Here is a 15822-nt window from a genome sequence, read left to right on the forward strand (position 1 = left end):
GATGCTATGATGTTCTATGAACAGCTTTGGGTCACTCTCCTGAAAACTGGTCTGAAAGGATTACATCATGAATTAAAAATACAAGGAGCAAGTGACACCAATAAACTTGGAAATGTCTACCTCAGAAAAGCAGACAACTGAAGCTCTCCATTCATACCAACTAGGGGTAATTTGGTACTTGAAATACATGTATAAATGTAATTGATTCCATATGTAATCTGCACTTACCATGCCATGGGAAGACTTTGCCAGGATTGTCTGCACAAACCGGCACGGTTGGCCTAGTGGTAAGGCGTCCGCCCCGTGATCGGGAGGTCGTGGGTTCGAACCCCGGCCGGGTCATACCTAAGACTTTAAAATTGGCAATCTAGTGGCTGCTCCGCCTGGCGTCTGGCATTATGGGGTTAGTGCTAGGACTGGTTGGTCCGGTGTCAGAATAATGTGACTGGGTGAGACATGAAGCCTGTGCTGCGACTTCTGTCTTGTGTGTGGCGCACGTTATATATCAGAGCAGCACCGCCCTGATATGGCCCTTCGTGGTCGGCTGGGCGTTAAACAAACAAACAAACAAATCAGTATACAGAAAATTAAAAAAATGACTGCATGCAAGCAGTCATTCCAGTATAATAAGATTAAGATTAATGAAAAACATGTTAAAAAAATGATTTATATTTGAAACGTACCGGTCTCTCTGGGTGGCCGAGTGGTAACGCACTTGCGCTCGGAAGCCGGCGAGAGGTTGTGAGTTCGACCCTGGGTCAGGGCGTTAGCAATTTTCTCCTCCCTTTCCTAACCTAGGTGGTGGGTTCAAGTGCTAGTCCTTCGGATGAGACGAAAAACCGAGGTCCCTTCGTGTACACTACATTGGAGTGTGCATGTTAAAGATCCCACGATTGACAAAAGGGTCTTTCCTGGCAAAATTGTATAGGTATAGATATAAAAAATGTTCACCAAAATACCCGTGTGACTTGGAATAATAGGCCGTGAAAAGTAGGATATGCGCCGAAATGGCTGCGATCTGCTCGTCGATGTGAATGCGTGATGTATTGTGTAAAAAATTCCATCTCACACGGCATAAATAGATCCCTGCACCTTGAGTCCGAGTCTGGAGATACGCGCGCGATATAAGACTTCACGGCAGTGATATAATAATCTGCTCCTGGATCAGCATTGACGGGACTGGCACAAAGGATAGGAGCATTAGCAGCATCCTGGCATCTGAAAAAAAGTATGCAACAGTTGGAGTCAGATATTTTAATTGCTACCACAGCTTTACATCTCACATTGAGGTACATAACAGTGCATGTTACAACCGTCAAGATCCCAAGATACACACATTGAAAACCAGAAAATAGTTCTGCAATGTGCTCACACGAATCGCACATTTTCGGACACCACTTGCAGATCTATCAGAACATCTCATTAAACTTACTTTACAGACTCAACTTGAATCTCATTCAATCGCGATTAACGACCTCGAATATTTTACTATGTCAGAGTAGAATTATCCATCCGCTGAAACAGTGTGCACAAGTTATGTTTGGGCATGGCGTTGAGGCTAAAAATAGGACACCAGGCGTGACGTGCGAGACGATTGTTTCTACATGGTCAAATGCAACCAAGTTATTATCGAAAGATAGTTTTGGCGCATCGGGCGGGTGAAATCAAATTCATACACAGGAATTTGCAACAATTGTAGAAAAATGTGTTATCAAATGGGTAAATTTGAGGCATGTGTATGCGCAGAGACAGCATGTCACACTTCGAATGGAAAAAAGTGGCGATTTCAGAGCTTCTGCAGTGCAAAGCAAATCACAGAATTTACAAACGCTTTAGTTCTTGTTCACACTGTTGCTCCAAATAACACTGAAGACAACAAAACACATAAAAATAAAGGAAAGTAATTATTTTGTTGTTTATTTAAATGTTTTTGTACGCTGTCCCGACTGACCAGTTTCTAGGAGAGTGACCCTTTTCTGTGAAGGCAGGCTATGTTTCATCAATTTTGAGAAACGTCGTCGGGACTATTAGGACATTCTCCTTCCTACGCCTGGCCTGCGGCAAGCAGAAGCGGGCAAGTCCTCTTCAGAGATATTTTATGTTCCCACCACCTTGTTGGAGTTATCTGCTTATATGTGATTCGGAGTAAGAATATGTAATTTAATCAAAAATGTTATAAGTAAATTTTCATCTGATTAATATACTTACCCGAATCACATAGGTAATTCCCTCACACCTTCCCCGCATTATAGTTTCTAAGTATTCTATAAGTCGTATGAGTTAGTGACGTAGGTCACACCAAGGGGAGGTAACCCCCATGGCTAGCGTCCCTAGCTACGCTTCCACTTACACTTTTTTGTTTGTGGGGTTGCTTCCCTTTGACTGTTAGACGGGTAGCGATTTTCAGACCTTAGCATCTCTGACTGCGTCAATGCTTATATGTGATTCGGAGTAAGAATATGTAATTTAATGAGTGTTGTAACTCCCACATCATTAACACACACATGTGATTCGGGTAAGTATATTAATCAAATGAAAATTTATTTGTAAAATTTTCGAAATAACGTGTAGTATATTTCTTGTGCATTATACAATGGAAATTAGAGAATAAGATCAATGCAAAATCCTGCCTGGGTTCTTGAGACAGACAACAACAACAACAAACTATCCAAATTCAGGCTGCTTCTCTCAGAAATTCCTTTGATAGTCAGTGCTTCCTTTGATAGTCAGTGCTTCCTTTGATAGTCACTGCTTCCTTTGATAGTCAGTGCTTCCTTTGATAGTCACTGCTTCCTTTGATAGTCAGTGCTTTCTTTGATAGTCACTGCTTCCTTTGATAGTCAGTGCTTCCTTTGATAGTCACTGCTTCCTTTGATAGTCAGTGCTTCCTTTGATAGTCAGTGCTTCCTTTGATAGTCACTGCTTCCTTTGATAGTCACTGCTTCCTTTGATAGTCACTGCTTCCTTTGATAGTCAGTGCTTCCTTTGATAGTCAGTGCTTCCTTTGATAGTCAGTGCTTCCTTTGATAGTCACTGCTTCCTTTGATAGTCACTGCTTCCTTTGATAGTCACTGCTTCCTTTGATAGTCACTGCTTCCTTTGATAGTCACTGCTTCCTTTGATAGTCAGTGCTTCCTTTGATAGTCACTGCTTCCTTTGATAGTCACTGCTTCCTTTGATAGTCAGTGCTTCCTTTGATAGTCACTGCTTCCTTTGATAGTCAGTGCTTCCTTTGATAGTCAGTGCTTCCTTTGATAGTCACTGCTTCCTTTGATAGTCAGTGCTTCCTTTGATAGTCACTGCTTCCTTTGATAGTCACTGCTTCCTTTGATAGTCACTGCTTCCTTTGATAGTCAGTGCTTCCTTTGATAGTCAGTGCTTCCTTTGATAGTCACTGCTTCCTTTGATAGTCACTGCTTCCTTTGATAGTCACTGCTTCCTTTGATAGTCAGTGCTTCCTTTGATAGTCACTGCTTCCTTTGATAGTCACTGCTTCCTTTGATAGTCAGTGCTTCCTTTGATAGTCAGTGCTTCCTTTGATAGTCACTGCTTCCTTTGATAGTCACTGCTTCCTTTGATAGTCACTGCTTCCTTTGATAGTCAGTGCTTCCTTTGATAGTCACTGCTTCCTTTGATAGTCACTGCTTCCTTTGATAGTCAGTGCTTCCTTTGATAGTCACTGCTTCCTTTGATAGTCACTGCTTCCTTTGATAGTCACTGCTTCCTTTGATAGTCACTGCTTCCTTTGATAGTCAGTGCTTCCTTTGATAGTCACTGCTTCCTTTGATAGTCACTGCTTCCTTTGATAGTCACTGCTTCCTTTGATAGTCACTGCTTCCTTTGATAGTCACTGCTTCCTTTGATAGTCACTGCTTCCTTTGATAGTCAGTGCTTCCTTTGATAGTCACTGCTTCCTTTGATAGTCACTGCTTCCTTTGATAGTCACTGCTTCCTTTGATAGTCACTGCTTCCTTTGATAGTCACTGCTTCCTTTGATAGTCAGTGCTTCCTTTGATAGTCAGTGCTTCCTTTGATAGTCACTGCTTCCTTTGATAGTCACTGCTTCCTTTGATAGTCACTGCTTCCTTTGATAGTCACTGCTTCCTTTGATAGTCACTGCTTCCTTTGATAGTCACTGCTTCCTTTGATAGTCAGTGCTTCCTTTGATAGTCACAGCTTCCTTTGATAGTCAGTGCTTCCTTTGATAGTCACTGCTTCCTTTGATAGTCAGTGCTTCCTTTGATAGTCACTGCTTCCTTTGATAGTCAGTGCTTCCTTTGATAGTCACTGCTTCCTTTGATAGTCAGTGCTTCCTTTGATAGTCACTGCTTCCTTTGATAGTCACTGCTTCCTTTGATAGTCACTGCTTCCTTTGATAGTCAGTGCTTCCTTTGATAGTCACTGCTTCCTTTGAAAGTCACTGCTTCCTTTGATAGTCAGTGCTTCCTTTGATAGTCAGTGCTTCCTTTGATAGCCACTGCTTCTTTTGAAAGTCACTGCTTCCTTTGATAGTCAGTGCTTCCTTTGATAGTCACTGCTTCCTTTGATAGTCACTGCTCCCTTTGATAGTCAGTGCTTCCTTTGATAGTCACTGCTTCCTTTGATAGTCACTGCTTCCTTTGATAGTCACTGCTTCCTTTGATAGTCACTGCTTCCTTTGATAGTCAGTGCTTCCTTTGATAGTCACTGCTTCCTTTGATAGTCAGTGCTTCCTTTGATAGTCACTGCTTCCTTTGATAGTCAGTGCTTCCTTTGATAGTCACTGCTTCCTTTGATAGTCACTGCTTCCTTTGATAGTCACTGCTTCCTTTGATAGTCACTGCTTCCTTTGATAGTCAGTGCTTCCTTTGATAGTCACTGCTTCCTTTGATAGTCAGTGCTTCCTTTGATAGTCACTGCTTCCTTTGAAAGTCACTGCTTCCTTTACCCCCCGCGGGTTAGGGGGAAGAATTTACCCGATGCTCCCCAGCATGTCGTAAGAGGCGACTAACGGATTCTGTTTCTCTTTTTACCCTTGTTAAGTGTTTCTTGTATAGAATATAGTCAATTTTTGTACAGATTTTAGTCAAGCAGTATGTAAGAAATGTTTGTCCTTTGTACTGGAAACTTGCATTCTCCCAGTAAGGTAATACAGACCTGGGAACCCATACGATTTCGCCGTATTTTGTACGCATGATTGTCGGGAATACGCTCAGTACGGTCAGTGGGAAAAAAATACGACGAGAAAAATTCTTAGACTTCTTTTCTTCACAAGCCCATCCTGAAGCCGATCCAGTATTTTGGCACATGATTACGTCACTAGATTAGCCGCCGTCGAAAAAAATATAATCGGATCGTGTCAATCAATCAAAACAACCAGGCAAACGAAAGTTAGGTATTTGGCGAAATCGGCTCCGAGAATAAACAAGTGAAACAAAGAAGAAAAGTGAAAAAGTTTGAAGAAAAATATCACACACACACAATTTGTAACCAACACACACATGTAGTCCCGCCCGGAATAAGCTTTTTGGGGATGATTCACAACATGGCGGCTCTCGCTCCTCCAACTATCGCGGGACACAAAAAAACGAAATCGCGCGCGCGCGAGATCTTGATTCATCCAGTGTTTCTCTGTACGCTTGTCACGACGACTTGTTGACAAACAAAGATTCGCGAAAGAAGGAGAAAAGCGCCGAGTCTTGAGTAGAGAGCTAATAAAGTACCGGTAATCGCTAATCGAGCGAAATGAAAATCTGCGGCGACTTCCATTAGGTGAATGCTATTCAAGTTTAAGTAACGTTTTAGCCGCATCTTTTTATAAGCAGCAATGCGATTTTTTTTTTTTTTTAAAGTCGCGGCTTGTAGTCCGTTAAATACGGTACAGTTTTTGTCAGTAAAAATTGAAAAAAGCATTGGTTTTAAATGTATCGGTAAACTTAATTAACGGTGTGACGGACGCGCATGAGGCATGTTTTAATCATGGATGTGCAAACGCTGTGTGGAGTACGCTCATTTCATTTCATTTCATTCCCTTGACCGATCTGGCCGCATGAGGGACGACGAGACAGCAGTCCTCTTCCATTCGGGTCTGTTCTGGGCCGTTGTGAGCAGCTCATCCATGGGAAGCGAGGTCCATTCCTTGACATTGTCTGTCCAGCTCTTTCTCGGTCGGCCACGGCGACGACCACCCTCCAGAGTTCCCTGAAGTATAGTCTTGCACAGGGAGTCGTGCCTGGTGATGTGACTGAACCAGACAAGCTTGCGTCGTTTGACAGTTGCCAGGAGGGGTTCCTGGGGTCCCACGAGTGCCGTTGTTGTGTTCCGCACGTACTCGTTCGTCTTGTGTTCCAAGTATGAGATGCGCAAAACAGGGGTTCCCAGGTCTGTTAATACATTGTACTACGTTGCAAGCCCCTGGAGCAAATTTTTGATTAGTGCTTTTGTGAACAAGAAACAATTGACAAGTGGCTCTATCCATCTCCCCCCTTTCCCCGTCGTGATATAACCTTCGTGGTTGAAAACGACGTTAAACACCAAATAAAGAAAGACTGCTTCCTTTGATAGTCAGTGCTTCCTTTGATAGTCAGTGCTTCCTTTGATAGTCACTGCTTCCTTTGATAGTCACTGCTTCCTTTGATAGTCACTGCTTCCTTTGATAGTCACTGCTTCCTTTGATAGTCAGTGCTTCCTTTGATAGTCAGTGCTTCCTTTGATAGTCACTGCTTCCTTTGATAGTCACTGCTTCCTTTGATAGTCACTGCTTCCTTTGATAGTCAGTGCTTCCTTTGATAGTCACTGCTCCCTTTGATAGTCAGTGCTTCCTTTGATAGTCAGTGCTTCCTTTGATAGTCACTGCTTCCTTTGATAGTCAGTGCTTCCTTTGATAGTCACTGCTTCCTTTGATAGTCAGTGCTTCCTTTGATAGTCACTGCTTCCTTTGATAGTCACTGCTTCCTTTGATAGTCACTGCTTCCTTTGATAGTCACTGCTTCCTTTGATAGTCGAGTCCCAAAGTTGCCACTGTGCACACAGAGCTGTCTGAGTTCAGGGTTAAATCCTGATCACAGGATGTAGTTATCCTGGGTAAAACTAGTTATCCTGGGTAAAGTAAAACTAGTTATCCTGGGTAAAACTAGTTATCCTGGGTAAAACTAGTTATCCTGGGTAAAACTAGTTATCCTGGGTAAAACTAGTTATCCTGGGTATTCTGGGTAAAACTAGTTATCCTGGGTAAAACGTGGGGTGGATGTCTGGGGGTATCAAGGTGGTTTGACTGGGAATGTAACGCTCCTGTTAACTGACGTGTATTATGTTGTGACAGTGCTGGCAACCTGCATGAAGCACAACGAGTCGTGGCCCTTTGTGGAGGCGGTGGAGGAGAAATACGCGCCCGGCTATTTCGACATCATCTCAGTGAGTATTGCACCGCCGTTCTCCTTTATGTTGACTTGTAACACTACACTCCAGGCTATTTCGACATCATCTCAGTGAGTATTGCATCACCGTTCTCCTTTATGTTGACTTGTAACACTACACTCCAGGCTATTTCGACATCATCTCAGTGAGTATTGCACCGCCGTTCTCCTTTATGTTGACTTGTAACACTACACTCCAGGCTATTTCGACATCATCTCAGTGAGTATTGCACCGCCGTTCTTCTTTATGTTGACTTGTAACACTACACTCCAGGCTATTTCGACATCATCTCAGTGAGTATTGCACCGCCGTTCTGCTTTATGTTGACTTGTAACACTACACTCCAGGCTATTTCGACATCATCTCAGTGAGTATTGCACCGCCGTTCTCCTTTATGTTGACTTGTAACACTACACTCCAGGCTATTTCGACATCATCTCAGTGAGTATTGCACCGCCGTTCTCCTTTATGTTGACTTGTAACACTACACTCCAGGCTATTTCGACATCATCTCAGTGAGTATTGCACCGCCGTTCTCCTTTATGTTGACTGGTAACACTACACTCCAGGCTATTTCGACATCATCTCAGTGAGTATTGCACCGCCGTTCTTCTTTATGTTGACTTGTAACACTACACTCCAGGCTATTTCGACATCATCTCAGTGAGTATTGCACCGCCGTTCTCCTTTATGTTGACTTGTAACACTACACTCCAGGCTATTTCGACATCATCTCAGTGAGTATTGCACCGCCGTTCTTCTTTATGTTGACTTGTAACACTACACTCCAGGCTATTTCGACATCATCTCAGTGAGTATTGCACCGCCGTTCTCCTTTATGTTGACTTGTAACACTACACTCCAGGCTATTTCGACATCATCTCAGTGAGTATTGCATCACCGTTCTCCTTTATGTTGACTTGTAACACTACACTCCAGGCTATTTCGACATCATCTCAGTGAGTATTGCATCACCGTTCTCCTTTATGTTGACTTGTAACACTACACTCCAGGCTATTTCGACATCATCTCAGTGAGTATTGCACCGCCGTTCTCCTTTATGTTGACTTGTAACACTACACTCCAGGCTATTTCGACATCATCTCAGTGAGTATTGCACCGCCGTTCTCCTTTATGTTGACTGGTAACACTACACTCCAGGCTATTTCGACATCATCTCAGTGAGTATTGCATCACCGTTCTCCTTTATGTTGACTTGTAACACTACACTCCAGGCTATTTCGACATCATCTCAGTGAGTATTCCACCGCCGTTCTCCTTTATGTTGACTTGTAACACTACACTCCAGGCTATTTCGACATCATCTCAGTGAGTATTGCATCACCGTTCTCCTTTATGTTGACTTGTAACACTACACTCCAGGCTATTTCGACATCATCTCAGTGAGTATTGCACCGCCGAGCTCCTTTATGTTGACTTGTAACACTACACTCCAGGCTATTTCGACATCATCTCAGTGAGTATTGCATCACCGTTCTCCTTTATGTTGACTGGTAACACTACACTCCAGGCTATTTCGACATCATCTCAGTGAGTATTGCATCACCGTTCTCCTTTATGTTGACTTGTAACACTACACTCCAGGCTATTTCGACATCATCTCAGTGAGTATTGCATCACCGTTCTCCTTTATGTTGACTTGTAACACTACACTCCAGGCTATTTCGACATCATCTCAGTGAGTATTGCACCGCCGTTCTCCTTTATGTTGACTGGTAACACTACACTCCAGGCTATTTCGACATCATCTCAGTGAGTATTGCATCACCGTTCTCCTTTATGTTGACTTGTAACACTACACTCCAGGCTATTTCGACATCATCTCAGTGAGTATTCCACCGCCGAGCTCCTTCATGTTGACTTGTAACACTACACTCCAGGCTATTTCGACATCATCTCAGTGAGTATTCCACCGCCGAGCTCCTTTATAATAATAATAATAATAATAACGGGCATTTATAAAGCGCCTTATCAGAAGTTCAAAGCGCGTGACAACAATACATATATACAAAAATCATACAATCACTGTCAGATTCAAACAACACATCATGCACATCTCACATCCCCAGACTCTATACTAAGGAACTATCCGTAGTGTTGTTGGAACAAGTGAGTTTTCAAATTGGACTTAAAAGATGAAATGGATGGAGAGTGACGTAATTGAAAGGGGAGTGAATTCCATAACTGAGGTCCATAATACGAAAACGTGCGGAAGCCATGAGCCTTGCGTTTAAAGCGACCTTGACAGAGAAGTCGAGCATCATCAGAAGAACGAAGGGTGCGAGAGGGAGTGTAGAGAGAGACCAGTTCAGAAAGATAGGCAGGTGCCGATTCAGAGATGATATTGTAGCAGAAGCAGGCAGCTTTATACCTAATACGTTCAGATACAGGAAGCCAGTGAAGTTCTTTCATGAGAGGAGTGCAGGGTTGTCGATGCTGTGCTCTGAAAATGAGACGTGCAGCAGAGTGTTGTACTTTTTGCAAGGGTTGGAGAGTGGAGTCAGGGCAGCCTATGAGAAGGGAGTTGCAGTAATCTAATCTGGACAGAATGCAGGATGTAACGAGAGTTTTAGTGGCATCAACAGTGAGAAATTTTCTTATGGAACCTATTCTTCTGATCTCAAAGTAACATGTCTGACAGACTTTTTTGATGTGTTGTTTCATTGAGAGGTGGGAGTCCATGATGAACCCAAGATTCCTAGCACTATCAGAGAGAGAAATGTCACTAGAACCTACTGTGATGGAGGCTGGAAGGGAAGTGGTCGAAGAGAAAGCTCCAGAGAAAAGAAGAAATTCAGTCTTGTCATCATTTAACTTGAGCATATTGTTTGTCATCCATGATTTAATATCTGAAGTGCAGTTTTGGAGAGTGTGCATCACCGCTTGGATTTCTGTAGGCTTGCATGCTTGTTGGAGTTGTGTGTCGTCTGCAAAGAGGTAGTGATTGACTGCGTGTTGCTTGATGACGGCAGAGAGAGGAGTGGTGTATAGTACAAATAAAACTGGGCCTAGAACTGATCCCTGGGGAACGCCGAAACAGAGAGGAGATGGAGGAGATGAGAGATTATTGACAGACACATACTGACTACGGCCCTGTAGATATGAACTAAACCAGTGAAGAGCGGTAGAGTGAATGCCAAAAACAGATTCGAGACGAGAGAGCAGAACAGAGTGATCGATCGTATCGAACGCAGCTGAGTTATCCAAGAGAAGCAGAACTGATAGGTCATCATTATCCAGAGCAGAAAGAATGTCATTCACAACACGAAGCAAAACAGTCTCGGTGCTGTGGCCAGCCCTATACGCTGACTGAAGAGGGTTGCAGAGGTTGTTGGTTTCAAGGTGGGAGAGAAGCTGACTAAGCACTACTTTTTCCAGAATTTTAGAAATGAATGGCAAGTTGGAAACAGGCCTATAGTTTTTCAACTGATTTTTATCCAGAGATGGTTTCTTGATCAAAGGTTTAACTACTGCAGTTTTCAAGTCCATTGGCACAGTGCCAGAAGTGAGAGAAGAGTTGATTATGTTGGTTATGATGGGAAGAAAAAGGTCAAGGTTTTCATAAAACAAGTTGGTGGGGATGGGGTCTAGCTCACAAGACTTTGGCACTGTGTTCTTCAAAATCTTCAAAACAAACTGCTCAGATACAGGAGTGAAGCTATCCAACAAAGAACCAGAGAATTGTGTAGCCGGAGGCGAAGCCACTGGTGGAGGAAAGCTATTTCTGATGGTTTCGATCTTCTCGGTGAAGTAGTCAGAAAATACAGTTGGCAGGTCCTTGGGGTCATGGGTGGTGGGGAGGCTGGAAACCGTCTGTTTTCCAAGCAGAGAATTGAAATTTTGAAAAAGTTCTTTGCATGTTCTACTACCTATAATCTGGGCAGAGAAGAAAGCAGTTTTAGCGCCTTCAACTAAGTTCACTGGTAACACTACACTCCATGCACAGCTGTTCCAAGCTTGTGTTTTAGTGTGAGTTAAAAATAGCCCAGCAGAGGGAATAGTTTGGCTACCAACAGCTGCAGCCAGCACACTGTTAAGCTCGCTTGCCTGTTATACCCAACTGCTTCCGTGCTATACTGGGAGATTGGCCTTCTCTGTGCATAGCCCTGAGGCTGTTGTCTTATCTCTGCTGTGAGGAAAGGATGGGTCCTAAAAGTAGCCTGCAGCTAAAGTAGCAGAAATGAAGCCCTAGGAACAGCCGTGTCCAGGCTATTTCGACATCATCTCAGTGAGTATTGCACCGCCGAGCTCCTTTATGTTGACTTGTAACACTACACTCCAGGCTATTTCGACATCATCTCAGTGAGTACTGCACCGCCGTTCTCCTTTATGTTGACTTGTAACACTACACTCCAGGCTATTTCGACATCATCTCAGTGAGTACTGCACCGCCGTTCTCCTTTATGTTGACTTGTAACACTACACTCCAGGCTATTTCGACATCATCTCAGTGAGTATTGCACCGCCGAGCTCCTTTATGTTGACTTGTAACACTACACTCCAGGCTATTTCGACATCATCTCAGTGAGTATTCCTCCGCCGTTCTCCTTTATGTTGACTGGTAACACTACACTCCAGGCTATTTCGACATCATCTCAGTGAGTATTGCATCACCGTTCTCCTTTATGTTGACTTGTAACACTACACTCCAGGCTATTTCGACATCATCTCAGTGAGTATTGCACCGCCGTTCTCCTTTATGTTGACTTGTAACACTACACTCCAGGCTATTTCGACATCATCTCAGTGAGTATTGCATCACCGTTCTCCTTTATGTTGACTTGTAACACTACACTCCAGGCTATTTCGACATCATCTCAGTGAGTACTGCACCGCCGTTCTCCTTTATGTTGACTTGTAACACTACACTCCAGGCTATTTCGACATCATCTCAGTGAGTACTGCACCGCCGTTCTCCTTTATGTTGACTTGTAACACTACACTCCAGGCTATTTCGACATCATCTCAGTGAGTATTGCACCGCCGAGCTCCTTTATGTTGACTGGTAACACTACACTCCAGGCTATTTCGACATCATCTCAGTGAGTATTCCACCGCCGTTCTCCTTTATGTTGACTTGTAACACTACACTCCAGGCTATTTCGACATCATCTCAGTGAGTATTGCACCGCCGTTCTCCTTTATGTTGACTTGTAACACTACACTCCAGGCTATTTCGACATCATCTCAGTGAGTATTCCACCGCCGTTCTCCTTTATGTTGACTTGTAACACTACACTCCAGGCTATTTCGACATCATCTCAGTGAGTATTGCACCGCCGTTCTCCTTTATGTTGACTTGTAACACTACACTCCAGGCTATTTCGACATCATCTCAGTGAGTATTGCATCACCGTTCTCCTTTATGTTGACTTGTAACACTACACTCCAGGCTATTTCGACATCATCTCAGTGAGTATTGCACCGCCGTTCTCCTTTATGTTGACTTGTAACACTACACTCCAGGCTATTTCGACATCATCTCAGTGAGTATTGCACCGCCGAGCTCCTTTATGTTCACTGGTAACACTACACTCCAGGCTATTTCGACATCATCTCAGTGAGTATTGCATCACCGTTCTCCTTTATGTTGACTGGTAACACTACACTCCAGGCTATTTCGACATCATCTCAGTGAGTATTGCATCACCGTTCTCCTTTATGTTGACTGGTAACACTACACTCCAGGCTATTTCGACATCATCTCAGTGAGTATTGCACCGCCGAGCTCCTTTATGTTGACTTGTAACACTACACTCCAGGCTATTTCGACATCATCTCAGTGAGTATTCCACCGCCGTTCTCCTTTATGTTCACTGGTAACACTACACTCCAGGCTATTTCGACATCATCTCAGTGAGTATTGCATCACCGTTCTCCTTTATGTTGACTTGTAACACTACACTCCAGGCTATTTCGACATCATCTCAGTGAGTATTGCACCGCCGTTCTCCTTTATGTTGACTTGTAACACTACACTCCAGGCTATTTCGACATCATCTCAGTGAGTATTGCACCGCCGAGCTCCTTTATGTTGACTTGTAACACTACACTCCAGGCTATTTCGACATCATCTCAGTGAGTATTCCACCGCCGTTCTCCTTTATGTTGACTGGTAACACTACACTCCAGGCTATTTCGACATCATCTCAGTGAGTATTGCACCGCCGTTCTCCTTTATGTTGACTTGTAACACTACACTCCAGGCTATTTCGACATCATCTCAGTGAGTACTGCACCGCCGTTCTCCTTTATGTTGACTTGTAACACTACACTCCAGGCTATTTCGACATCATCTCAGTGAGTATTGCACCGCCGTTCTTCTTTATGTTGACTTGTAACACTACACTCCAGGCTATTTCGACATCATCTCAGTGAGTATTGCACCGCCGTTCTCCTTTATGTTGACTTGTAACACTACACTCCAGGCTATTTCGACATCATCTCAGTGAGTATTGCATCACCGTTCTCCTTTATGTTGACTTGTAACACTACACTCCAGGCTATTTCGACATCATCTCAGTGAGTACTGCACCACCGTTCTCCTTTATGTTGACTTGTAACACTACACTCCAGGCTATTTCGACATCATCTCAGTGAGTACTGCACCACCGTTCTCCTTTATGTTGACTTGTAACACTACACTCCAGGCTATTTCGACATCATCTCAGTGAGTATTGCACCGCCGTTCTCCTTTATGTTGACTGGTAACACTACACTCCAGGCTATTTCGACATCATCTCAGTGAGTATTGCACCGCCGTTCTCCTTTATGTTGACTTGTAACACTACACTCCAGGCTATTTCGACATCATCTCAGTGAGTATTGCATCACCGTTCTCCTTTATGTTGACTTGTAACACTACACTCCAGGCTATTTCGACATCATCTCAGTGAGTATTGCACCGCCGAGCTCCTTTATGTTGACTGGTAACACTACACTCCAGGCTATTTCGACATCATCTCAGTGAGTACTGCACCGCCGTTCTCCTTTATGTTGACTTGTAACACTACACTCCAGGCTATTTCGACATCATCTCAGTGAGTATTGCACCGCCGTTCTCCTTTATGTTGACTTGTAACACTACACTCCAGGCTATTTCGACATCATCTCAGTGAGTATTGCATCACCGTTCTCCTTTATGTTGACTTGTAACACTACACTCCAGGCTATTTCGACATCATCTCAGTGAGTATTGCACCGCCGAGCTCCTTTATGTTGACTTGTAACACTACACTCCAGGCTATTTCGACATCATCTCAGTGAGTATTGCACCGCCGTTCTCCTTTATGTTGACTGGTAACACTACACTCCAGGCTATTTCGACATCATCTCAGTGAGTATTGCACCGCCGTTCTCCTTTATGTTGACTTGTAACACTACACTCCAGGCTATTTCGACATCATCTCAGTGAGTATTGCACCGCCGTTCTCCTTTATGTTGACTTGTAACACTACACTCCAGGCTATTTCGACATCATCTCAGTGAGTATTGCACCGCCGAGCTCCTTTATGTTCACTGGTAACACTACACTCCAGGCTATTTCGACATCATCTCAGTGAGTATTGCACCGCCGTTCTCCTTTATGTTGACTTGTAACACTACACTCCAGGCTATTTCGACATCATCTCAGTGAGTATTGCACCGCCGAGCTCCTTTATGTTGACTTGTAACACTACACTCCAGGCTATTTCGACATCATCTCAGTGAGTATTGCACCGCCGTTCTCCTTTATGTTGACTTGTAACACTACACTCCAGGCTATTTCGACATCATCTCAGTGAGTATTGCACCGCCGTTCTCCTTTATGTTGACTTGTAACACTACACTCCAGGCTATTTCGACATCATCTCAGTGAGTATTGCACCGCCGTTCTCCTTTATGTTGACTTGTAACACTACACTCCAGGCTATTTCGACATCATCTCAGTGAGTATTGCACCGCCGTTCTCCTTTATGTTGACTTGTAACACTACACTCCAGGCTATTTCGACATCATCTCAGTGAGTATTGCACCGCCGTTCTCCTTTATGTTGACTTGTAACACTACACTCCAGGCTATTTCGACATCATCTCAGTGAGTATTGCACCGCCGTTCTCCTTTATGTTGACTTGTAACACTACACTCCAGGCTATTTCGACATCATCTCAGTGAGTATTGCATCACCGTTCTCCTTTATGTTGACTTGTAACACTACACTCCAGGCTATTTCGACATCATCTCAGTGAGTATTCCACCGCCGTTCTCCTTTATGTTGACTTGTAACACTACACTCCAGGCTATTTCGACATCATCTCAGTGAGTATTGCACCGCCGTTCTCCTTTATGTTGACTTGTAACACTACACTCCAGGCTATTTCGACATCATCTCAGTGAGTATTGCATCACCGTTCTCCTTTATGTTGA

The 15822-nt window shown here is 43.6% G+C and overlaps 1 protein-coding gene across 6 annotated transcripts in view; it reads left to right on the top strand.

The window, feature by feature from the left end:
- Window positions 1–15822, top strand: part of LOC138971916 (remodeling and spacing factor 1-like) — a 129464-nt gene that overhangs the window by 51928 nt on the left and 61714 nt on the right. For all 6 annotated transcript variants that reach the window (XR_011457423.1, XR_011457426.1, XR_011457425.1 and 3 more), the window contains one exon: window positions 7301–7392. Coding sequence is in view for 1 of the 6 variants with exons in the window: in XM_070344762.1 (XP_070200863.1) it covers window positions 7301–7392 (92 nt within the window). In the remaining 5 variants the exon portion in view is untranslated. The remainder of the gene's footprint in view (window positions 1–7300; window positions 7393–15822) is intronic.

Source organism: Littorina saxatilis, linkage group LG7 (genome assembly GCF_037325665.1).
Source record: "Littorina saxatilis isolate snail1 linkage group LG7, US_GU_Lsax_2.0, whole genome shotgun sequence".
In the NCBI taxonomy this organism is placed as follows: Eukaryota; Metazoa; Mollusca; class Gastropoda; order Littorinimorpha; family Littorinidae; genus Littorina; species Littorina saxatilis.